This window comes from Neoarius graeffei, chromosome 1, assembly GCF_027579695.1.
Source record: "Neoarius graeffei isolate fNeoGra1 chromosome 1, fNeoGra1.pri, whole genome shotgun sequence".
Classification (NCBI taxonomy): domain Eukaryota; kingdom Metazoa; phylum Chordata; class Actinopteri; order Siluriformes; family Ariidae; genus Neoarius; species Neoarius graeffei.
This window is the reverse complement of record NC_083569.1, coordinates 114889831-114915307: the sequence shown is the minus strand read 5'-3', so window position 1 is coordinate 114915307 and position 25477 is coordinate 114889831. Positions and strand designations below refer to the sequence as shown.

The window sequence follows — 25477 nt, the reverse complement described above, 5'->3', positions numbered from 1 at the left end:
TGTCATCACATATGCGTGTGCGCAACGCCTAGACGCACTGCTGTCACCAAGTCACCTTGTCCCAAATGGAATTGACATGCTGTATAAAGTAGCAACTTTCCTTACTCCAAAGCTGTGTCATCTTAGGATGATCAATGCAAATGAAAGACAATACGTGACGGAAGCTGTGAAAGAGATGACCGAGGAGTTGGGGTTTGATGTCCAAACTGATGAAAGCGCGGCGCCACCTCCACCTAAAAAGGTCACTTTTCGTGAGTTTGAGGAATGGGAGGATGTCGGTGCTACGGGTGCTGAATCGAAGTCTGTAAACTCCGAGATTGATGATTATCTGAAAGTGAAACTCATTGGATCCGAATCACACCAATCTAAAGATATCCTGCTGTGGTGGAAAAAATCACTGCTATGACTTTCCCATACTTGCCAAACTGGCACGGCATGTGCTGGCCATTCCAGGTTCCAGCGCACAATCCGAGCGCGCGTTCAGCATATGTGGTCGCATACTGGAGGAAAGGTGCAGTATGTTGAAGCCCTCAACAGTGAACAATTTGCTGTTTCTCCATAGCTGTTCAAAGAACCCGATATCCTAAGCAATAGGCTTAGTTGTTTCATTTACCTGCGTTTGATTTTCTCATTTTTCTTATTCATATTCAAACAAGGTCAGCTATGTTATATTGAGTTTAACACTTGCATGGAGGCTCAAGCCCAAATAGTTTCAGAAATGTGCAACCATAGCCCTATAATGTCTCCAGTAGCCTATGGAGCACTTGCATGTGACGTCACAGCCGATCCAGATTGTGACAGACGCCATCGTGTCGGTCAAACGCCATATTCCGCCTTCTACTTCTGGTTCTACTTCTGCTTTTACTTCTACCTTTTCTTCTGGAAAACCCTACTATATACAATTCTACTACAACGGCTGCGGCTACAAGCTCTCCCTGCCTGTGCACGTTTATGTTTTTTGTGTGTATTTTTGCATGCTGTTCGTCTGTACCGGACTTCAATATCCACTACAACCGTATGGACTTACTGGACATTGGTTTCCAGCAGAAAATGACGGTTTGTAGCGATTTCCATCGCATGCACAACATTCCGGACGAGAAAAAAAAAATATAACAACATTCCGGGCGAGACCAGCGGGGTCTCCGTGGATTGTTATCGGAAGCAAAGCGAAGGAGGCGGCGCCGGGAGCAGAAGCAAAAGCGAGGCTACAGGCAGAGCCGGCCTGTTGACTAAGCTCAGAAAACAGCTACTCAAACCTCCACTGCCAAGCCTCTACCTCTCCAATGCCAGATCCATGTAAACAAGACGGACGATTTGGAATTACCTTATTCTATTCTATAATCAGCTGGTCAGTGCTATACTCAATACTTAAGTGACTTACCCATCCAGTGAGGATTGTTATTTTCTTGTTTACAAGATGCCACATCTGAGTCGCTGACAAATCCTGAATTTCTGTAAAGAAAACTGTCCAGAGATGTATAAGCACACAGTGCTTCACCACTGAACAGCGAGGGAAAGTTAATGAGGTAATCATACACGTCCGGGTATTCCGCTGACAGTTCAAAATCCGGTCGTGAAAACTCCGTCCGGAAAGCCATAAGGGTCACAAATCTGTAGATCGTTTATTTTAGACATATATCTAGTTATCTGTTCATTAGAAAAATGAGCCATGTAGTCCGTCGGTTGAAATTGATCCATTCTGTACATGAGTGCAGCAGTATTCAGCGGTGTTTTTGACCGACAAGATGGGGGTTGTGTACTTTCCGGTCACGTGACTGCAAGATCTCTATACTGTCGATTTTTTGTTGTTGTAGGCTAGGACTGTGTTTTAACATTTATATATGCTATGCTTATAGGGTGTTCTATAGGATATTCTAGTTAGAAATGCTTAACAAATGTAAACTGGGTTAGCCTAATGTTTTGTATGGCTGAACAATAAATATACCAAATTTCCACTTGGAATTACGTGCTCGCCTGTCTTTTATTATTATTATTATTAGTGCTGTAAAAAATGTCGCATTATTATCATGTTAACTTGACTCAATTTTAACGGCGATAATTTTTTTTATCGCGAGATTAACGCTCTGTGACATGATGTAGGTTTTTCATAAGCTTTTGAAACTAGTAGAGATGGGATTTATGGCTCTTTGATGGGATCCGCATCTTTGTGATCCGTTCTTTGAAAAGAGCCATTCAAAAGACTGGCTCATTTGGCTCTTTTTAAATATTTATTCAGTTTTAAGAAGACAGCGTCTGTAAACTCAATGCTATCCCAGAAATCCTTCCTGTAATATGCAAATTTGGCCGCCTGTGATTGGACAGCGCGACGCATCAACAGGCAGAAAAAGTGTAAAAGTACGAAATGTGTTAAATGAGATGAAACAGTAAAGATCAGATTCAATGCAATATTTATCAACGAACAACTTAAAGTTAATATAATAGTGTACTTTATATTATAATCAAGCATGTCAAGCCTACCATCACTGTGTAACCTGTCTCTCTGATTAAAGTTGTAGACTAACTCAAGCAGTAAATCACTTCACTGAGTGAAGTGGAAGAAGAGTGAAGTTCACTCCTCTTACTAGCTCTGCTTTGCAATAAAAAAAAAAACACCATTGGTACAAAGCAAGCCCATTCACTTTTTTATGCTGATCAGAGAATTACAATGGTTTCTCATGTGATAAAAATGTGCGATTCGCGATTAAATATTTTAATCGCTTGACAGCATTAATTATTATTATTAGAGACACTACATGCTGAATTCAGAAACAAGGTAAATAATAACAAACGTGAACGTGAGCTGTAGATATTTATGCTCAAATCCACTCAAAGTAGGGGGCGGGGCACCATCACGCTGTGTCAAGACAAGAACTTTCCTGAGAAATAATGCGAACGTCTGCATCATGCGGGATTTGGGGGTGGGACAAAATATGGCAGGCGCGGGCGGGAGCGGGACTGAAAATCATAATTCTTTGCAGGCGCAGGCGGGAGCGTGACTGCACAATGCGGGCGCGGGCGGGAGCGGGACTGAAAAATCCGACCCGCGCAGACCTCTATTTTGAACGAGTGGTCTGGGTCTCTCAAATTTCAAGCAACTCAAGGACTACTTTAGGCAATGATGTTGTTTGGGAAAGCCACGTTAGCTTGACGATGGCTCTTTCGAGGTAATTTAAGACTCTCTTGGCCTTAAGAGGCTTTTGGGAAACCCACCCCTGTTCATTCTAAATAATATATTCATATTCAGTTACATCTCCAGTGTTGACCTGCTCTGGCTTTCTGGATTTTATAATAAAACCCTCCAGCCCATAGATCCTCAATCATCTCCTTCATCCTCTTTATTTCAGAGAAAATAAACAAATGACAAAATGAGGAGCAGAGACGGAACAAAAAGACAGCACATGGCTTTTGTCACCAATCTCGACCAGCATTCAGAAGAAGAAGCAGCTTTCATTTATCACATGCACACTTAAGCACAGTGAAATTCATCCTCTGCATTTAACCCATCTGAAGCAGTGAACACATGCACACACACCCAGAGCAGTGGGCAGCCATATTACAGCACCCGGGGAGCAGGTAGGGGTTAGGTACCTTGCTCAAGGGCACTTCAGCCCAAGGTTGCCCCATGTTAACCTTACTTCATGTCTTTGAACTGTGGGGCAACCGGAGCACCCAGAGGAAACCCATGCAGACACAGGGAGAACATGCAAACTCCACACAGAAAGGCCCCCCCCATCGGCCACGGGGCTCGAACCCAGAACCTTCTTGCTGTGAGGCTACAGTGCTAAACACTACACCACCGCAGTGTTTCCCATAGACCAGGTAGCAATTTGTGGTGATCCACTGTGCCGATGAGGGTATCGTGCGCGGTGGTGTCGTGGCGGTCGGTGGATTCGGTCATTGGGGTGTATGCAAAGTGTTTACGGCGGGGAGTGTTCAAGCACACAGTATTTTTCTTCAGAGTCACCTGCTGGGACTATTTTAAAGCTACAAGAAGCATTTGAGATTATTCAGTTCAATCTAAATTCTTTCAATTTCTTTTAGAGAAGACAGCTAAAACAATTTTTACCAGAACCCTGCCTGGTTTCATTCCTTGACCCAACTTTACATTACAGGGCAGGCCATTAGTTTGCTGGGCTTGATGTTGGTGGAAAACCTGTCTTTTAAATTTATGAAAATTACTCACCAAAACTGAAGTTTTTTACCTTCGTTTTTTTGCCTTTTTGGTGGCGATCTTTCAATCATTCTTTAGTTGACATTGAAGTAATAAATTGCAAAAAAACAAGCTGGAGGTTTTTATTTTAAAAATTGAACTCAACACTTACCTCAACCAATACTAAAATGAAATAAATAGTATAATGTAACAACAAAATAATAATAAAATATCATAATTAGATGTAAGAAACCACTTAAGGTAACACCAAGGCAACTAACAATAATGAAAAAGCATTACCCTAATTGGTGCAAAGCCTGCATGCCCTATCAGAACATTTTATTCTGCGTGGCTTCCTGAAAAAAACTCAAGTGCCCTATCGTAAGGGAAGTCACTGGGTTCGAGACCATTTATGGATATTCGTAAGCAGGCTGCCAGGTGTGTTCCCCTTGGAGCCTATTCCTGAGGTCTGTTTTAATCTATGGATAAAAAAAGTACATTTTCTTCATCAAAGCACTAAAAATTTTCATTACATCAAAAAAATAAACAAAGGAATACTGAATTTCTATGTGCTTTCCCTATTCATAGCTGAGAAATCCCGCTCGCAATTCAGAAAAAAACTTTTCAATACTCATCTGGGATAAAGCAGCAAACATTGAGAGTCAATGAAATTATAATAGTCAAATAAATACGAAGTTATTATTAGCCTATGGGCATCCTACAGTAGCCTCTCTCAACTACCGTATTGTTTCTTAAAATATTCAGATTTTATGCTTCAGACAGCATCAACTAGGCATCCCCGCGAGTATAACAACATTTTATTTAGGCTAGTGGGAAATCCTTATTTATTGTGAATGTCAAGCCACTATTAATAACTTGCATGAATGCTGAAGCGGGATAATGCAATAAGGCCGGTGTCACGGTCTGAATTTACCACCAGTCTAGACTTCCCGGAAGTTGACCGGGAAAAAAAAAATCTGTCTGCACATGTGCATGGTAAATTTATACCAGCGCATGATCAGACCATGACACCGGGTACATGCGCAACGGCAGACCTGTGTACACGCCTCTCCGTCGCTCTTTGTGTGCGCGCGTGTGAACGAGAAGAGCACTATGAATGAACGGAACGATGCGCAACGGAATTTTTTTTTCTTTTTCAAAATCGCGAGTCTGATTATGTGGCGATAGGAATCCATTGTGTGGCGCTGCACCACACAATGGTCTGTATGGGAAACCCTGCACCGTGCTGCCCAAAAACTTGCTCATTTAGAGAACATATCAGATATTAAACTGATAAGAACAAATACTACACTTGATCTTAGCCAAAAGGCAGAGAAGTGAAGGGTTCTTTAACTGCCTTATGCATATTAATAAATGTTGAATGAATCTCAACTGACATTCACACCACCATATCATACTCTATTTAACGGTGCTGACTGCAAAGTGATTTGAAATGTTCAAAAATTTTTTCCATGCATGGCATTTTCCTACATCTTGCAAGAATAAGGTCATGCTGACGAGATGTGATCATTTTGATGTCCTGAGGGTCGCTTTTCTCTGTTATGGGACCATTTTCCTCCCTCTTAAGGTACCGTATGCGGTACGGCCCTACAGAAACAGGAAACAGCAGAATGCAGGGAGCTTTAACCAGTTAGCATAACTATGGAACTGTGTCACACCAGGATGGTGACGCGCGGAAAACATTGTGACTCTGCATCGACCTCGGAGAGTTTTGAGTCACAGGGATGTAATTTGTGGTTGACCTTCACGAAAAGATCCATGAAAAAAAAGACAAATATATCTTTTTTATGTTACTGCTTTTGTGTTATTGTTTCTTTCTCTGTAAGATCAAAACATTAGGTGCATAACTCCATACATTCTACCGTGGAGTCGAGCTCATGGGTTCTAAGGCTAAGATAGCTAAACGCTAGCTAGAATGATTTAGTTATCTGTCCAGAAAAATGACACGTCATCTAACCTTGCTCTATCTTGCAGTTACACTCACTAGGCAGGCTTTCCTTTTCATTTCCGCTGGCTTTTAGCTGGCAGGAGAGCCGAGTCCACCATGTTTGCCCACACCGACTTGTTTTGGTTAAAAGTAGGTTCAATACGCCCCATGGTGGTCATGTGATATTGTTGCTCACTTGCTTCAGCGATCTCCGGAATCGTAAAATGTGGGACGTATTTTATCTTGGCAAAACATTTACACATAGGAGACACAGTGTGTGCAGCAACAAAGCATCTCAAAATTCCAACAGCAATAAAAATAAAACATTTTACCCAGAATTCAACTTTGCAGTCAGAAACTTTAACCCAAACCCATTGTTAATGTTCCTCACCAGTGATCCATAGAGGCTGTGGATTGCTGTACTGTGTGTGAAAGGCTGGTTCTCCTCTCTCTCCTCTGCACATATAAACTCCTGTGTGTTTCAGAGCAGAAGGACTGAGAGTGTATTTGCCTCCAGATCCTCTGCTGCTGTCTGAGAGGAGCTCCACAGACATGCTATAGCCACAACTATTTGTTATTTGAGTTAATCCGGATCTGTAGGGAACAGTTGTGTACCAGCTGAATGTCCAGTCTGTAGAGGAGCCTGTAACCTCACAGCTTAGAGTCACTGAGTCTCCTTCAGTCAGCCAGCTCTGTGGAGATGCACTCAGTACTGGCGGTGGTCTCTCTGTTGCACAGGAAACACAAAATGGTTAATTTGTAGGTTTATTTAATAATGAGAATCTAAGAATATCTAATTGCACATTTTAATGTCTCACTCAAGCAAACTCACACACCCACATCTTCCAGCGTAACAGCATCACTGAAGTGTGATGAGCGTGAGCCTCCTCTCTCTGCTCCTCTACAGGTGTAGTTACCTGTGTGGGTCACTTTAACACCACTGATTGTGTACACCTGTTCACTACTGACACGACTGTGTGAAGGATCTTTATACCAGCTGTACTGCCAGCTAGAGACACTTTCATCCTGTACGTCACATCTCAGAGTGACGGCGTCTCCACTGAACACCTGTTTATCAGGATTCACGGATGCTATAGGTTTCGAGCTCGCTGTAGAACAATAATACAAGATCTAAACTATCATGATGAATTTGTCATCATTCATATATCATGATGATTTAAGAACAGTGGAATATTTATCATCTAATCTCCAAAAAATGTTTTTATCAACAATTTTTTTTAAAAATGTATATTTATGAACAGGTATCATCTGTTTCCAAACTGAACTGGATAATGTCGGCTGTAGTCTTTATGAACCATATACATTATGATTCATTCTTACGCACTCGTGTTTCTGTCACTGGTAAAAGGAAGCAGAACAGGGCTGTGAAAAACAGCTATATCAGCAATAAGTGGTGATCGTGATGTGAGCAGTTCCATTTTGTGTGAATGTGATGAAAGTGATTTGTCAGCAGTTATGGTTTCTTACAGAAACACTTTATTTTACAAAGCCCTGGTTACAGAGTCACAGAGTAACTACAAAAGACCAAATACACAGCCAGGAAAAGTTAGACATAATTATTAATTACATCAAGATGTTAGATGAGTGAAACTACACATCCATGTTTAAGTGATATTTACAACTAAATAGCAATAATTTGGAAGAATTTGCCAAAGTTGAAATGAAATATTCTGATTCAGATTACATATTCAACCAGGTACAGGTGTACTATTTTTATTTAAACACATTAAACCCATGTTTTCATTTCAGTGAATGTTTGTTTAACTCTCATTATCTTTTCTATCATAGTTTATGAAAATTGCTTTATTCAACAAAATAAATATGACTTTACAACACTTGATGGAGTTCAGATGTTTAGTTAGAAACATCATATTATAATGTTAGATACCAACCCCAAATCAAGTTCAGAAATGGAAAATGTAAATAAAAAACAAAAATCAGTGATTTCTAAATTTACTTTGACTTGTAATTCATTGCAAAAAGAATGGACCCAAGATAGTTCATGTTTTGTTGGTCAATTTCATTTCATTTGTTAATATACATCCATTCCTGTGTTTCAGGCCTGCAACACATTCCAAAAAAGTTGAGATGAGGCAATTTAGGGCTAGTAATGAGGTAAAATAATTCAATGATGATGTGATTTGAAACAGATGATGTCAACAGGGGATTGTAATCATGATTTGGGACAAAACTAGTATCTAGTAACTAGAGGAGCAAAGATAGGCTGAGGATCTCCAGTTTGTCAAGAAATGTGTGAGAAAATGACTGAAATGTTTCAAAACAATGTTCCTCAAACAAAGGCAGAAAGGGATTTTGATATTTCACCCTCTATGGTGCATAATATCATTAAATGAGTCAATGAATCTGGAGGAATTTTGGTGCTTAAAGGGTAAGGGCTCAAGCCTAATCTGAACACCCGCAATCTCCGATCCCTCAGACAGCATTGCATCAAGAACTGCCATTCATTTCAACAAGACAATGCAAAACCACATTCTGCTCACATTACAAAGGCGTGGCTGTGGAAGAAGAGGGTGTGTCCCCTCTGTCCCCAAAAGAGAATGTGTGGAGAATTTAGAAATGGAAAATATGCCACTGACGACCCCGTACTGTTAGACACCTTAAGACCTGTTGACAAAATAACACCTGAAACACTTCATCACTTGGAGTCCTCAGTCCTTAAACATCTTTTAAGTGTTGAGAGAAAGAATAGCAACATTACAAAGTGGTAAATGCTTTACTGTCCCAAATTTTTGGACGTGTTGCAATAATCAAAATTGAAACAAGTGTTTATTTTGAAAAATAAATAAGTAAATAAATAAATCAATGAATAAATAAAATTAATGAGTGAAAAACTCAAATAATGTGCTGTTTGGTTTTGAGTGCAATGCAGATCAAAATTATTTACAAATAATTGTTTTCAGTTTTAATTTCAATTTCAACACGCCATCCCAACATTTTCTGACTTGGGTTTGTGTTAATTACTGTGTATTTACATCTAGAGTATTTATAAGTTATTTATTGTCCAATCTATGCTGTATTTACACTGTAATCAAGTGAAGATGATTTCTTACATTTCTCATATTTGAGACTTCTAGTTTCAGAGACACTGTATTATACTCTACATGTACACTTAAGGAATAAATCACACCATGTTGTGTTGTTCCAGAAAAATAATCAGTGACGAGATGGAGTTTCTGTTACTACAGATGATTATTTCCTGATAACATCATGCACCGAAGTGTTTAATTCCTCCAGTACTAAAGCAATTTGTCAATGATTACCATTTTTTAAATTTTTTATTGAACAACATCGCACTTTTTATCCATTTGTAGTTACCATTTAATGTTGTGGAGCATCGACAAAACAAGTGTGTCCCTCTTATCACATGCGTCATATTGTCGCTAAAAATAGGCATTTCCCCACCAGCCTTGATTTGTTTCTCTCTCATTTAGTTAATAAGACAAAAAAGCAGCTTGTCCTATTACAGATAAACTGCAAAGCATGAACTCCTCTGTCCTTTTCAGAAAACTTAAAGCATATACGCAGAGCCATGTCCTCACTTTCGTTTATAAATGCCTTGAGACCTCAAGAATGGCACAGGAATAGTTTTAAGCGTTAACAATAAATCTAATATAGTAATTTTTACGATTAAAGTGATTTATATAGGTAGCGGTCTGAGTGAATGACCTTGACGTCCATAATGTCACAGCAGGAAGCCTATCGGTCTCATCGCCACTTCCGCTATACTAAAACACAGAGCTGACTGCAACTCCGAGCCTCCATTTTGAGCTAATTTATCGCCATGCCACGTAGATGTGTTGCTGCACCTGCCAGCAACATGACAGAAGGTGGATTTACGTTGCATTCATGGTCCAAGAATGTTCAAACTGCAAAGATGTGAACGCATTTTGTGAGTAGTTCACGGGCACATTGGGCGCCTATGAAGTGGTCTCTCCTCTGCTCTGCACATTTTACTGAAGTCTCGTACGAAACTTCTGATCTGTTGAGGAGTGTTGGCTATAAGCCCATATTGAAAGAGGGTGCAGAATCAACAATTAAAGAAAAGGAAAACTACAAGAAAAGGAAAGTATTTATTTTGTTTATTTATTTAAAAAAAAAAAAAGCAAAGTTCAGTTGTACCAGTCCTCCCAGAGTGAGCCGAGGGTTGTTGCTAAAACCCGGGACGGAACAGGACGCGACACATGGGCGGATCTACCGGGGTGGCATAGGGTGGCAAATGCCACCCTAAAAGAAAGCCTTGCCACCCCTGCTGCCACCCCAGTTGGCAGCGACGAATTCAAAGAAAAATTACGGCCAATTTGACGTGTGCGAATTTCCAATGTCCGACTGCGGCAAATGCAGCGCGAGATAACGCCAGAGACTGGTTGTTTTGGAAAATTGAGACGCGCGAAGCGAGGGAGCCAGGAGTCGTGAGGAAAGGAGACACGGGAGGAAAGAGGTAAAAGCTGAGGCGCGAAGCGAGGGAGCCAGGAGTCGCGAGGAAAGGAGACACGGGAGGAAAGAGGTAAAAGCTGAGGCACGAAGCAAGGGAGCCAGGAGTCGCGAGGAAAGGAGACACGGGAGGAAAGAGGTAAAAGCTGATTAACTATCAAGAAATGAAATTACAATGAATGAACAGTGCTAGCGTAGTTGCGATGCTGATTTTGAGAGGATAAAAATCAGGTTGGAGAACGTTATTTAGCTAACTATACATGTAAATGTTAGCTAGGTCTGACATTAGTTTTGTGTAAAGTCGGCCACAAAAGTTAATATTGATTCAACATCTGTCAAGGAAACATTGTAAAGTTACTTTGAATCCTACATAAATGAAGAGGAAAGGAAACATACATAGTTTTTTCTCACCAAAGAGAAAGGCAAGAGAAATAGAAAATCAACTGAGCAAGGTAGATGGAGAAGACCAGATGGAAGGAGAGAGAAAAGAAGTCCAGGTGGAAGGAGAGAGAAAAGGGCAACAGGACAGTGACAGAGATACAATACAAGGCCAAGGTGACCAGGGACAGGAGGAGGTGGGAGAACACGGCAGTGAAGATATGGAGGGAGAGCATCACCAAGATGAGGAGCAGGGAGAAAGCAAGAAACAAGACAAAGTGCAGGGTTCAGACAGTGAAAGGGAAAGAGTGCCTGAGACATCACCAGCGGTCTCCAGTCGAGCTGGTCCACATGGTATGGAGATTGTTACTGCATAGTATAATAAGTTACATAGTATAATAAGTGATGAGATGGGGATAGACTTTTAATATTTTGTGTATAATGTATTTTATATCTATTGCTGAGATAAAATTCCAACAAATTAACCTAAAACTACTCTTCTGGGCTAAAATGTTAGTGTGTGTTAAGACAGTCTGATGGTTATAACTAATCATTGACAGTTCAAAATTGAATATGTTTTTACTAGTTGTTATATTGTATAATTAGTTCTGATGGGGTTTTTTTTGTCTTATTTGTGTTTTAACAAATCTTATGGTCTTTGTTTTATGGTTTGCTGTCTCATTACAATCATACTTGTGTTGTAAAGCACTTTGGGCCAACTCTGTTGTTTTTAAATGTGCTATATAAATAAAATGATTTGACTTGAAAATGTAATGCAGTTTGAATCTTTCCTCCCCTCTATCTTCTAGACATATCCAAGTCCGGGTGTGAGGTGCCAGCGCAGCCAATGCATGAAAGTTTCCCTAAGAGCCTCCAGGGAGGAGCCAGGAGAAGCTTCCGCAGTGACTGGTACAAATGTCATCCCTGGCTAGAATATTCACAATCCAAAGATGCAGCGTACTGTTTTCCTTGTAGGCATTTTTCCCTCCCTGATGCTCCAAGGACTGTTTTCACCTCATTCGAGGGTTATCATAACTGGAAAAAGGCAACAATGAAAGACAGTGGTTTCTGTTCTCATGCCAGATCTGAAGGCCATGTAAATGCAATGTTTGCATGGACAGAGAACAAGAATTATGGATAAAAATACCTCAATGTTTGGACTAATGGATGAGCAAAAAAAGAAGCAGGTGGCTGAAAATCAATACTACGTTAAAACATTAGCTGAAATTTTAGTTCTAACAGCCACAGAAAACATAGCACAGCGGGGTCACAGTAGGGCTGGGTATCACCAGATACCTCACGATACGATACTATGGCAATATTTTGCCCACGATAATGATAATATCACGGTACAGCGATTCTGCGATAATCGATATATTGCAAGAAATTTCAACCACATCACAATATCTGTGTCACTGAAGAAAATCAGAATTTATTAACCACTGTAAAATTACATTTCACATACATAACTACACACTCTTGCCAGACATGTATTTGTCTCTATTCTACTGCTGGCAAAACCAAGAGTTGCTTCACTACAACATACAGAAAATTCCCATTTCTGTGCTAGTATTATCAACTTTTCTGTAAGCATGGACACATCAGTGCTGCTTTAACAAGCAGAATCAAATTGTTTTATGAAAACTTAAAACTTGCACTGCAGACTGCACATACATTTCAGTGCTAACACTAATATCAATTTGTTCTTTGTAAACTTGAGAACATATACCTGAGAACATTTAACTTGTGCTTATTTTGCAGGAACAATGCACTGTCTGAAACACATTGAAAAGTGCAGTGGGCATCTTAATTGGAGCATCTTAATTTAATTGGAGCGAAACAGGTTTTGCAAAGTGCATTCTCTTTGTCCGGCTCACTGTTTTTTTCCTCCTTTCCTTTGGAATCCAAAGTGCCTCCAAACATCTGCCTTAAAGTTCGGCGGCGTCTCTAGGTTTACGTTAACAGCCATGCTTGCCTGTTTTTTTTCCTCACTGCAACCGCCGGGGAAAAAAGAGAAGACGAAGAGTGCCTTGCAGTGAGGTAGCGGCACAGCGACACCTCGCGGAGCGGAGGTGCGTTAGTCGTACTGGATTTACAACCCGTCTGAAACATGATTTTATTATTTGAAAAAATATCGATATTCAAATTTTGAGTATCGATATTGAATCGGAAGACAAAGTATCGCGATATCGATATTTTTGCACACCCCTAGGTCACAGGGAGTCTCTTGACTCTGAAAAAAGGGTGTTTTTCTTTCTATGTTAGACTTGCTGGGTAACCATAACCCCATCATTAAAAAAAGACTTGAACAACAAGCTAAAAATGCAAAATACACAAGTAAAACAATACAGAATTAAATACTTGAGTGCTTGGCTGCAATGGTCAAAGAGGAAATCATCCAGGAAGTTAAAATGAGCAAGCAGTTTTCAGTTATTGTTGATGAAACTAAAGATGTTCAGAAAAAAGAGCAAATGTCATTTGTTCTGAGATATTTTTACAATGGTGTGGTTCATGAAAGCTTTCTGGAGTTTGAAGTGGCAGAACATCTGGATGCCACCGCCTTAAGTGACAAGATTATATGCTTCCTTGAGAAACATGGGCTGGAGTACAAGAAAAACCTTGTAGGACAGGGCTACGATGGCGCAGCAGTGATGCGTGGGGCACATGCAGGTGTTCAAGCAAAAATAAAAGAAGTAGCCAAACATGCCTTCTATGTTCACTGTAGCGCACACTGCTTGAACTTAGTTATAGTAGACGCTGTAAAAAGTGTGGCAGATGCAGGAAACAACTTCTCATTATTGGAACGACTGTATGCATTCATCTCTGGGTCTTATGTACATAACAAATGGCTGGAAGTCCAGCAGGAGATGTTTGATGGTGCACCAAGGGAACTCCAACAGCTAAGTGATACACGTTGGGCCTGTAGGCACAAAGCATGTCGCAATGTTATGGACAGGTTGCCTGCAATAGTACAGGTGCTTGAAGAGATCGCATCTGAGAACCATCCACAAAGAGCTGTTGAAGCAAGAGGGATATTGGCTCAAATTGATCTGAATTTTGCTGGATCACTTGTTCTGTTCAGAAAGGTCCTGAGTGACTCCAAATTTTTATCAGACATGCTCCAGTCTAAAACAGTGGACTATGCTAAGGCTGTTGAACTTATTGAAGCACTTAAAAAGACACTGGTCCAGTACCGTAGTCAAGCCTCTTTTGAGGAAATGTGGAGTGAAACACTTGATTTATGTCAACAAAGTAACATTGATACCACTCAGCAAAAACCAAAGAGGCCAAGACAGACAACAAAGGTGCTTCAGGATACTGTCATCCACTCCACCTTGGGACAGCATGTAGTTCCAGATAGCAAACACACTTTTTGTGTCTCTGTGTACTATCCAGTTCTGGATAACATGATTGGAGAAATAGGAAGAAGATTTTCGAACACGAATTGTAACATTATGCAGGGTGTCCAGGCACTAAATCCATCAAGTCCAACTTTTTTGAGAGAGGAGGCTGTTCTGCTATTGGCTGAAGCTTATGATTCAAATATTGAGAATCTTAAACATGAGTTACATCAGACAAGGAGAGTACTAGACAGAAAAAAGGGGGAACAGGAGAGTCCTACCACTGTCATGGAGTTCACTCAGTTTTTGGACCCATACCAAGATGTTTTTTTTTTTTTTGAGTTGTTCAGGTTGTGTAAAATAGCGGTTGTCTTGCCTGTGAGCAGTGCATCCTGTGAACGAAGTTTTTCATCTCTCAGGCTCATAAAGACTTATTTGCAGTTGACTATGACAGAAAAGAGACTATCAAGTTTGGCTGTACTCAGCATTGAATCAAAGTGCACAAAAGCATTAGATCTTGATAAATTTGTGAAGCGTTTTGCTGAGCAACATGGAAATTGCCGCATTCAGCTGTTGTAGGCATGACAAGTTCATGTTATGCTCACTGGTGAGCCTTTACAAAGCGTGAGAAAAAATAACTATAAAATGTGACACTGGTGTAAATGGTTTAAATCATGCTGAACTTGAAGCAGTGTTGTTATTGTTGTTGTTTTTTAGTGTCTGTTCTTTTGCATATACAGTATAAAACTGTCCAGAAATGGTATAGACCTCATCTGAGAATGTGTGTTCTTCGTGAACAATAAAAGCATGAGATTAAGTTTGTCTGTATGAGTTTGTAAATGGCAGCCCGTGCCCTTTTGTAGTGTGTACATACTATTTGTCATCAAACTGTGATAACTGTGATTAAATTCAGTATATATACACGTCTGTAATACATTGCCACCCCTCAAAAATTCCTGTCCCCCCTCTTGCCACCCCATAAATATTTTTCTAGATCTGCCCCTGACGTGACATATTGCTCGGGCAGTGACCTCCCTCCCCGCAGTTGTTGCTAAAACCAGTGATGTCTTGTTCCATCCTGGGTTTTAGTAATTGCCTGAGCCGAGTAGCAATGGTGGAATACTCCGTATGGACAAAATAGACACCTAGAAAAGCACTCTGAGAGCGCAGACCTCCGCCAAGAATCCTTTAAAAAAATCTGGGATCCAGAAGGTGATCCGGATCACCGCCAAAATTTAATGGATTGTTACTTGTGCCCAGTCACACCTCTGGAAAAAATTTCAGAGCAATCCGTTCGTAACTTTTTCTGTAATGTTGCTAACAGACAAACCAACCAAACAAACAAACCAACGCTACTGAATACCTCCGCCAAGGATGTTAGGTTATGAGTGGAGCAGCCATCTTCTTTCTGCACTGGATATCGCTGCCATCTCGCCCTTATGTGGAAGAAGTGAATGAACGGAGAACTGAACGAACAACTGAAAGTCAGATTGTTTCAAAACAAATCGGCCACAAGATCGGCCTGCAAGAAGCAAGAACACAGACAGGTAAGCTGCGACTCTCATTTGGATACAAAACAACAAAAACTAGAAAAACACTCGGACAGCGCAGACCTCCGCCAAGAGTCCTTTAAAAAAATCCAGGATCCAGAAGGTGATCCGGATCACCACCAAAATTTAATGGATTGTTACTTGTGCCCAGTCACACCTCTGGAAAAAAATTTCAGAGCAATCCGTTCATAACTTTTTCCGTAATGTTGCTAACAGACAAACCAACCAACCAACCAACCAACCAACCAACAAACAAACAAACAAACCAATACTACCAAAAACGTAACCTCCTTGGCGGAGGTAACAACACGTTGTTTACCTGCATTTAGATTAATACATGTAACTTGTATTGTGTGTTTCAGTTATTTAATTTGATTTTAATAAATCAGATTATTCAATTTGCTTGAGAATATGATTGTCTCAGTTCATCTGATTATTTAATTAGCCTTTTATGTTTTATCAGTGAAAATGCATGCATGTATATGTATGTTGCCTAAGTTATAACACCTATCCTGTTTTAATGAGAGTCAACCCACAATCAATGAAGTCAAACCAGTCTTAGTTGAGCAAGCTGATAACGGTATTTCTTACTTTCACCATAAATTTTTATTTATATGACTTTGGTCTATAGCTGTCAAAGGCCTCGGCTTTAAAACCGGTTACTGCTGTGATGTCATGCACTCAGGGCTGGCTGGCTCAGCGGGGCAACTCCAATGCCAACTTTGTGGTCGATTTTAACTCTCAAAAATATATACAGTTAGGTCCATATTTGGACACTGACACAAATTTTCTTTTTTTTACCTGTTTACTGAAACATATTCAAGTTATAGTTACATAATGGACATGGGCATAAAGTCCAGACTTTCAGCTTTCATTTAAGGGTCTCTGCATTAAAATTGGATGAAGGGTTTAGGAGTTTCAGCTCCTTAACATGTGCCACCCTGTTTTTAAAGGGACCAAAAGTAATTGGACAATTGACTCAAAGGTTATTTCATGGGCAGGTGTGGGCAATTCCTTCGTTATGTCATTCTCAATTAAGCAGATAAAAGGCCTGGAGTTGATTTGAGGTGTGGTGCTTGCATTTGGAAGATTTTGCTGTGAAGAAAACATGCGGTCAAAGGAGCTTTCCATGCAGGTGAAACAAGCCATCCTTAAGCTGCGAAAACAGAAAAAAAAACATCCGAGAAATTGCTACAATATTAGGAGTGGCAAAATCTACAGTTTGGTACATCCTGAGAAAGAAAGAAAGCACTGGTGAACTCATCAATGCAAAAAGACCTGGACGCCCACAGAAGTCAACAGTGGTGGATGATCGCAGAATAATTTCCATGGTGAAGAGAAACCCCTTCACAACAGCCAACCAAGTGAACAACACTCTCCAGGAGGTAGGCGTATCAATATCCAAATCTACCATAAAGAGAAGACTGTATGAAAGTAAATACAGAGGGTTCACTGAACGGTGCAAGCCACTCATAAGCCTCAAGAATAAAAAGGCTAGATTGGACTTTGCTAAAAAACATCTAAAAAAGCCAGCACAGTTCTGGAAGAACATTCTTTGGACAGATGAAACCAAGATCAACCTCTACCAGAATGATGGAAAGAAAAAAAGTATGGCGAAGGCGTGGTACAGCTCATGATCCAAAGATGGACCTAACTGTATATTTTTTATTCCCATTTATGCAGCAAACAAGAGTTAAGGATGGAGATACTATCCACTCAGAAATGTATTTAAAAATAATGGCTCTGTGTATCTCCTTTAAAGCTACAGCTTTAGTTCTGCCTGTTACAAAGTGCTGACACTGGAGATTCCTTCCATAAATTAAATTAATTTAAATAAACATCTTTGAACAGAAAACATCACCATATCAACAATTATACACTTTTTTTGTAGTTCTGTTAAATTACATGTTTTTAATCTCTTTATCTTTGGGCTTAGATTATGTGAAGCATCCACAATACAAGTCCCTCTGAATGAGCTGTTACTATAGAAACAGTACCATATGAGGATGAGTGTGTGGCACACCTAAAATAGGGTGACCACATTTAGGTGGTAAGACTCCTTTAATTAGTATTATAATTATTTTTGTTCATGTATACATTTATGTTTTGAATTAGAAGTCGTATATTGCCTTGAGGTGCTTCGCTTATGTTGGAAATGGGAGGGGCGGAACATTTGTGTTGTCACTAGTTGCTCCGGGGAACAGTAAGGGAGCGGAACTGACGCTGTTTCCTCAGAAGCAATCTGGGAAGGAAACAAGGCGCACTGTGTCCTCATTCCTCTGCTTTACCTGCTTTATACAGGTCATGTATTTGTTACCGCAGTCTCCCATCCCTGGGACCCATAACAAGTGCACTGTCAGAGCTGCTGTTATAGAAAATTAATCAACACCTTTTGACCAATCAGAATCCAGAATTCAACAGTTACATGGAATAATGTTATCGTGAGTATTTCTGCACTTCTCTGTTTCCATACAGGTATAAACACCTTTATAAGAGATTAGGAATGTGTTCATTCTTCTCATCATTACGGAATATGTTACTCATAATAATTATTATATTTTGTGAAATAAGTTGTATCACCTGTATCCACCAGTCTGTATCTCACATATGAGAGTGAATCTCTCCCTGATAAACACACACTCAACTGTTTTACTGACTTTACTGAGCCTTGTTCGACCTCACTGACCACAAATAACACCTACCTTTTAAAACTTATTTCAAGATTATTTAAAACATTATAGAATAACAAGGAAATGCAATAATTATGCAATATAATATTTATTCACACCTCTCCTAACTTCAAACTTGTTGAAAAAAGTGAAAAAAATTTATGACGCACCTCTTGCTGTAATTCTGACTCCATCACTTCAACTTCATTTCTAATAAAGTGGCTGGGAATTGGATAGGTTTTACAGTGCAAGTCTGTGTGTGTGTGTGTGTGTGTGTGTGTGTGTGCCCGCCAGAGGTATGCACTCCGCCGAGTGCCTTTCTAGTTTATTTTTAATGACTTGGGTGAAATGATTCATATTCAGAAATTAATCAGCAGGGTTTTTTTCCTGCATGTTTCCAAAATTAATGCTGAACATTAAGTGGTTTTCACACAGTGCCTATTGTATTACTTAGTGTATGCATTAGAAATTATTTTATCTTAACATTACTAACATCTGAAAAATAAAGAACACACACTCTACTTGTCTTAGCTACGTGTTACAAATTGTTTTATTTGTACTCTTAGAAAACGTTTACAGAAAAAAGATGACATTTCCAAAATTTCCATTATTTGAACCAATAAAATCTAGTGCGTTCCTGGGATTTTCATACAAAACCAAACTAATGCAGAGGCTCCAACTCTCCCGCCGTGGATGGGAGATCTCCCGCTTCAGGGAACATTTAGAAAATCCTCCCGACCTCCCGCTGACAACATAAAAATCTCCCACCCACCCTTACTTCACATGATTAGTTATATATATATATATATATATATATATATTTCAGCTGGATAGTACAGTGGTAACGCTCACTGACTATGACGCAGGAGATTGGGGTTCGAATCCCGGTCGGGGCAAAACATCATCCAGTAAGGGTCCTTAGGCAAAAACCCCTCATGATATATCAGCCTACCTCAGGAATGAGTGAAGACATAACTGATAGAGTCATACCAGCTCAGACATCGCCCGGGTCAACAAGGTCTGCATCAGTTGCTAGGGAACCAGGGCAAACTGATGAGAAATGGGCTACTGGAACAAGACATCGATGGACGAGGACAGAAAATACGGATTTGCTGGAATGCTACTATACAAGCAATCCCAGAGAGAGGGGATACATGCAGCAAATGTGGGACCATTGGATACTTCAAAACCCACAATCAAGGCTAACAAAGAAACAGCTATTGGCCCAGTGTTCCAACATCCGTAATCGAAATCTACTATCACAACTAGAGATTAATGAAATACAACAACGATGCTACGGCAAGGGGGAGCCAGGAAGACAGGTCAGCGGGGAGATGTCATCATCCCCACAACCAGAGATTGGGTACCAAGCCCCAACAGCTAACAGCCTCAACACAAGAGCTGCTGACCTGAGAAGGAAGATCGTGACCCAACTGGAAACCTGGAGCCCCCGACGAATACCGAAGCCGAGTTGCCAAGTACCTTCAGAAGATCTACTAGAAGATGTGAATGCTGCTCTGAAGACAATCTCCACAAGAACCATCACTGAGACCAACAAGCTGATACACAGTACAGCAACAGTAATCATGGAGATGCTTGGACACAAGGTGGGCTCGGGACATAACAAACAGTATCCACCATGGAAGAGATAAGGCCAAGATAAAGGCAGCATGGAGAGAAGTTAGCCAGCTAGCTGAACTACAGAAAGGGAACATGGTGAATAAAGGGGCACCCAGGAAGTACAACTCACTCTCCATACCAGAGGCACTCGAAACTGCCAAACAGCGACTAACAGCTCTGGCCACCCGGTTGAAGAGATACACCAAGGAGGGAGAGGCCAGGAGAATAAACAAGCTGTTCTCCACTGAACCAGCCAAGGTGTACTCTCAGTGGCAGGGGAACAACAACCGGTCAGACCCACCAAGAGCTGAGGTGGAAAAATACTGGAAAGACATATGGGAAAGAAAGGCATCACACAACACCGATGCCCAATGGTTAGTGGACCTAAGAGCTGACCACAGCAACCTCCCAGAACAAGAACCAGTCACCATCTCAATGGCAGACGTCCAAGAAAGTGTCAAAGATGAAGAGCTGAACAGCACCAGGCCCCGATATGATCCATACGTACTGGCTGAAGAAGCTAACTGCACTCCATGAACGCCTAGTAGCACAGATGAACCAGCTGCTGAGGGATGGAACCCACCCAGAATGGCTAACCCAAGGCAGGACAGTCCTAATCATGAAGGACCCCCAGAAGGGACCCATCCCATCCAACTACCGGCCAATTACCTGTCTCTGCACAACATGGAAGGTCCTGACAGGCATCATTGCGGCAAAAATGAGTAAGCATGTGGCTCAATACATGAGCGAGGCACAGAAAGGAATTGGCAGTAACACCAGAGGAGCCAAGCACCAGCTACTGGTCAATAGAACAGTTGCCCGAGACTGTAAGAAGAGACAGACCAACCTGTGCATTGCCTGGATTGACTACAAGAAAGCCTACGACTCAATGCCACACACATGGATACTGGAATGTCTGGAACTGTATAAGATCAACAGGAACCTAAGGACCTTCATCCAGAACTCAATGGAAATGTGGAAGACAACCCTAGAGGCCAACTCAAAACCCATTGCCCAAGTCAACATCAAGTGCGGCATATACCAAGGAGATGCGCTATCACCACTGCTGTTCTGCATAGGCCTGAACCCCCTCAGTCGGATCATCATGAAGAGCGGCTACGGGTACCGATTCCGTAGTGGGGCAACAATTAGCCACCTGCTCTACATGGATGAAATCAAGCTGTATGCCAGGAACGAGCGAGAAATAGACTCGCTGATCCACACCACCCGGATCTACAGCGATGACAAAGGGATGTCATTCGGATTGGACAAGTGTGGCCGGATGGTCTCAAAGAGAGGCAAGATGATCCGGACTGAGGGGACTGACCTACCAGAGGGCAACATAGGTGATATCCAAGACAGCAACAAGTACCTTGGCATCCCACAGGCTAATGGGAACCATGAAGAAGCCACAAGGAAGTCAACCACAGCCAAATACCTCCAGAGAGTAAGGCAGGTCCTGAAAAGTCAGCTGAATGGCAAGAACAAGGTCCGAGCCATCAACATGTATGCACTACCAGTCATCAGATACCCCGCTGGTATCATAAACTGGCCAAAGGAGGAGATAGAAGCCACAGATATCAAGACTAGAAAGCTCCTCACCATGCATGGAGGGTTCCACCCCAAGTCCAGCACCCTGAGACTATACACTAAGCGGAAAGAGGGAGGCCGAGGGCTAGTGAGCATCAAGACCATGGTCCAGGATGAAACATCGAAAATCCGAGAATACATCAGAAAGATGGCCCCAAAGGATGAACTGCTAAGTGAATGTCTCAGGCAGCAGAACCCTGATGAGAGTGCAGAGGAGGAGGAGGAGGAGGAGGAACAGACAACCTGGAGAGACAAACCCCTACATGGCATGTACCACTGTCAGATAGAGGAAGTGGCTGATATCAAGAAATCCTACCAGTGGCTGGATAATGCAGGACTGACAGACAGCACAGAGGCACTAATCATGGCAGCATAAGAACAGGCCATAAGCACAAGAGCCATAGAGGCCAGGATCTACCAGAGTAGATCAGACCCAAGATGCAGACTGTGCAAAGAAGCCCCTGAAACAGTCCAGCACATAGTAGCAGGGTGTAAGATGCTAGCTGGATCAGCGTACATGGAGAGGCACAACCAAGTGGCTGGGATAGTATACAGGAACATCTGCAACCAGTATGGAATAGAAGCACCCAAGTCCCAATGGGCCATACCACAGAAGGTGGCTGAGAACAACAGGGCCAAGGTTCTGTGAGACTTCAGCTTCCAGACTGACAAACAGATCCTGGCTAACCAACCGGACATAGTGGTGGTGGACAAAGAGCAGAAGAGGGTAGTGGTGATAGATGTGGCGATCCCAGCTGACGCCAACATCAGGAAGAAGGAACATGAGAAACTTGAGAAGTATCAAGGGTTGAAAGAGCAGCTGGAACAGATGTGGAAGGTCAAGGGTTGCATGGTCCCCGTGGTAGTGGGGGCACTTGGGGCAGTAACCCCCAAACTGGGAGAGTGGCTCCAGCAAATCCCAGGAACATCTGAAGCCTCAGTCCAGAAAAGCGCAGTCCTAGGAACATCGAAGATACTGCACAGAACCCTCAAACTCCCAGGTCTCTGGTGGAGGACCCGAGCTTGAGGATGACATGGATACCACCCCCCTGCCGGGGGTGAGAAGGAGATTTTTTTTATATAAAACTTGATACGTTTCTGTTGACGAAAATTAATAGTTGATGTAGAATTATACCGGGTGGGTGGAACACGGCAAGCCAGAACTGAGCTCTCAATAACTCTTTATTTTAGCTTTTCAGCTTTTATATTCACTCACATACATACATGTGTGTATATGTATGTATATATATATATATATATATATATATATATATATATATATATATAAAAAATAGTGAATATACACACATGCGCGTTCTGGTGGGGAGAGCTCCCTTCCTCTGTGCTCACTCTCCTCTTATAGGGCGCGGTCACTGGGGAAGACACACAAACACAGGTTAATTCCTATCAGGTGCAGTGATTCTGCCACTTACCTTCCTTGACTCCGCCATCCCTTCACAGACCAACGCTTGACCACGCCCCCGCTGCCACATACCCCCACCACCCGACTCAGGCCGGGCAGCCGTCCGGCCTGCAGCCGACCCCCCCCGACGGGAGAGAAAGTCCGCCTTGACCATCTACGCCCCCGGCCTGTGGACCACCTCAAACTTAAACGGCTGGAGCACCAGATACCAACGGGTGATCCGCATGTTGGCATCCTTCATGCGGTGGAGCCACTGCAAGGGTGCGTGGTCCGACCAAAGCATGAAAGGGTGCCCCAGCAGGTAGTAGCGGAGGGCGAGGACCGCCCACTTGATGGCAAGGCATTCCTTCTCTATGGTGCTGTACCTGCCCTCACGCACCGACAGCTTGCGGCTGATGTACAGCACTGGACGGTCCTCCCCCTCCACCTCCTGGGACAGAACAGCCCGCAGCCCTCTGTCTGATGCGTCTGTCTGCAAAACAAAGGGGAGAGAAAAGTCAGGGGAGTGTAATAGTGGCCCCCCACACAGTGCAGCCTTTACCTTAGAGAAATCCTGCTGGCATTGCTCTGTCCACTGGACCGGATCTGGTGCCCCCTTTTTAGTGAGATCAGTCAGCGGGCTGGTGACGTCTGAATAATTAGGTATAAACCTACGCTAGTAGCGAGCCAGCCCCAGGAACTGTCTCACCCCCTTTTTGGTCTTGGGCCTCGGGCAGGTCACAAATCGCTGCTGTCTTATTGATTTGGGGATGCACCTGCCCATTGCCCAAGTGGAAGCCCAGATACCATACTTCCACCCGCCCAATCGCACACTTCTTCAGGTTGGCTGTGAGCCCCGCTTGCCTCAGCGACCTAAGGACGGCCCTCAGGTGTTCTAGGTGCCGTGGCCAGTCCTTACTATAAATAATTAATCTCGTCCAGGTATGCAGCCGCATAGGTGGCGTGGGGGTGGAGGACCCTATCCATAAGCTGCTGGAACATAGCGGGCGCCCCAAACAGGTGGGATGGTGGGAATGCATGAATCCAAGATGGCAGCATGTCTATTGTCCTTGTGTTAGTGTTTGTTCATGTTTTGTTTGTAATTATATATTTATTTGTTTTTAGTAGTTGTTAGTACCTTTGAGTGATTGAAGTTTTCATTTTTTATTTAAATGTGGGTTTTGTTTGAAGAACAAAACTTTTTGTCTTTGCCTGGGATTGCAGCAGTTTAACTATACTACTGCTGTGCTAAATGAGCTAAATTGACCAGGCAAGGCCCAGGACATCCAGGCCCTAGCTAGCTATATCTAGGCCCCAGTAGTTTGCCAGCTATAACCAGGCTCCAGTCAGTTACATCCAGACTCCAGCCTGTAACATCAGGCCCCAACAACCTGCCAGCTACATCCAGGCTCTAGACTGCATCATCAGGCCCCAACAATCTGCCAGCTACCTCCAGGCTCCAGCCTGCAACACCAGGCTTTAACAGCCTGCCAGTTACATCCAGGCTCTAGCCTGTAACACCAGGCCCCAACAGCCTGTCAGCTACATCCAGGCTCTAGCCTGCAACACCAGGCCCTGATAGCCTGTCAGCTATATCCAGGCTCCAGCCTATAACATCAGGCTTCAGCAGCCTGTTAGCTATATCCAGGCTCTAGCCTGCAACACCAGGCCTCAGCAGCCTGCCAATTACATCCAGGCTCCAGCCTGTAACACCAGGCCCCAGCAGCCTGCCAGCAACATCTAGGCTCTAGTAGCCTGTTAGCTACACCTAGATTACCATCTACTAGGCTTGGTGAAATGGCGCTTCTTGTGATTTTGCTTTGTGCATTCTCTATGTGGAGTCTACAAGCAAACAACCCGGCTTCTGTCGTGAGTACACTGGATAATGTTTGCATCTTACTGGATTTTACTTATGGATCTTGGACTCACTCAATGGAGACTATACAAAATGTGCAAGCTCCAAAGCAGTTGGCATTTGACTTGAATGTGTCTTGGCATGTTTTAGATGCTTTACCTCGTTTTCAGAGCTTGCTGGTTTTAAATAACTGCTTTATATCCAAACAGATACTTCATTTGGACTCATGTGACTTGCCTAATGACTCTTGTATGGCTAAACAGAAATGGTTGATTCTTTTATTATTATTTATGTCTGGTAATGTGGAACCTAATCCTGGTCCTGAGCTGCACTGTATTTCAATGCCAGCTGATTTTAAACATCTGTCTGGCTTAAGTATCATTCATCTTAATGTGCGCAGCCTGTTATCAAAGATCGATATGGTTCGTATATGGGTTAATTCAACTGGTGCTGACATTGTTGTGATTTCTGAAACTTGGCTATCGAAATTAGTCACTGATA

At 42.2% G+C, this 25477-nt stretch overlaps 2 protein-coding genes and 1 pseudogene across 2 annotated transcripts in view; 1 reads left to right on the top strand and 2 right to left on the bottom strand.

The window, feature by feature from the left end:
- Window positions 1-25477, top strand: part of LOC132882167 (uncharacterized) — a 244013-nt gene that overhangs the window by 21415 nt on the left and 197121 nt on the right. The gene's annotated exons all lie outside the window — the stretch shown is intronic.
- The window catches only part of LOC132882153 (Fc receptor-like protein 5), a 202018-nt gene that overhangs the window by 118161 nt on the left and 58380 nt on the right, over window positions 1-25477 (bottom strand). The window contains exon 4 of the mRNA XM_060915425.1: window positions 6490-6825. Within this exon, the coding sequence (XP_060771408.1) occupies window positions 6490-6825 (336 nt within the window). The remainder of the gene's footprint in view (window positions 1-6489; window positions 6826-25477) is intronic.
- On the bottom strand, window positions 5336-5492 carry LOC132897846 (U2 spliceosomal RNA; annotated as a pseudogene).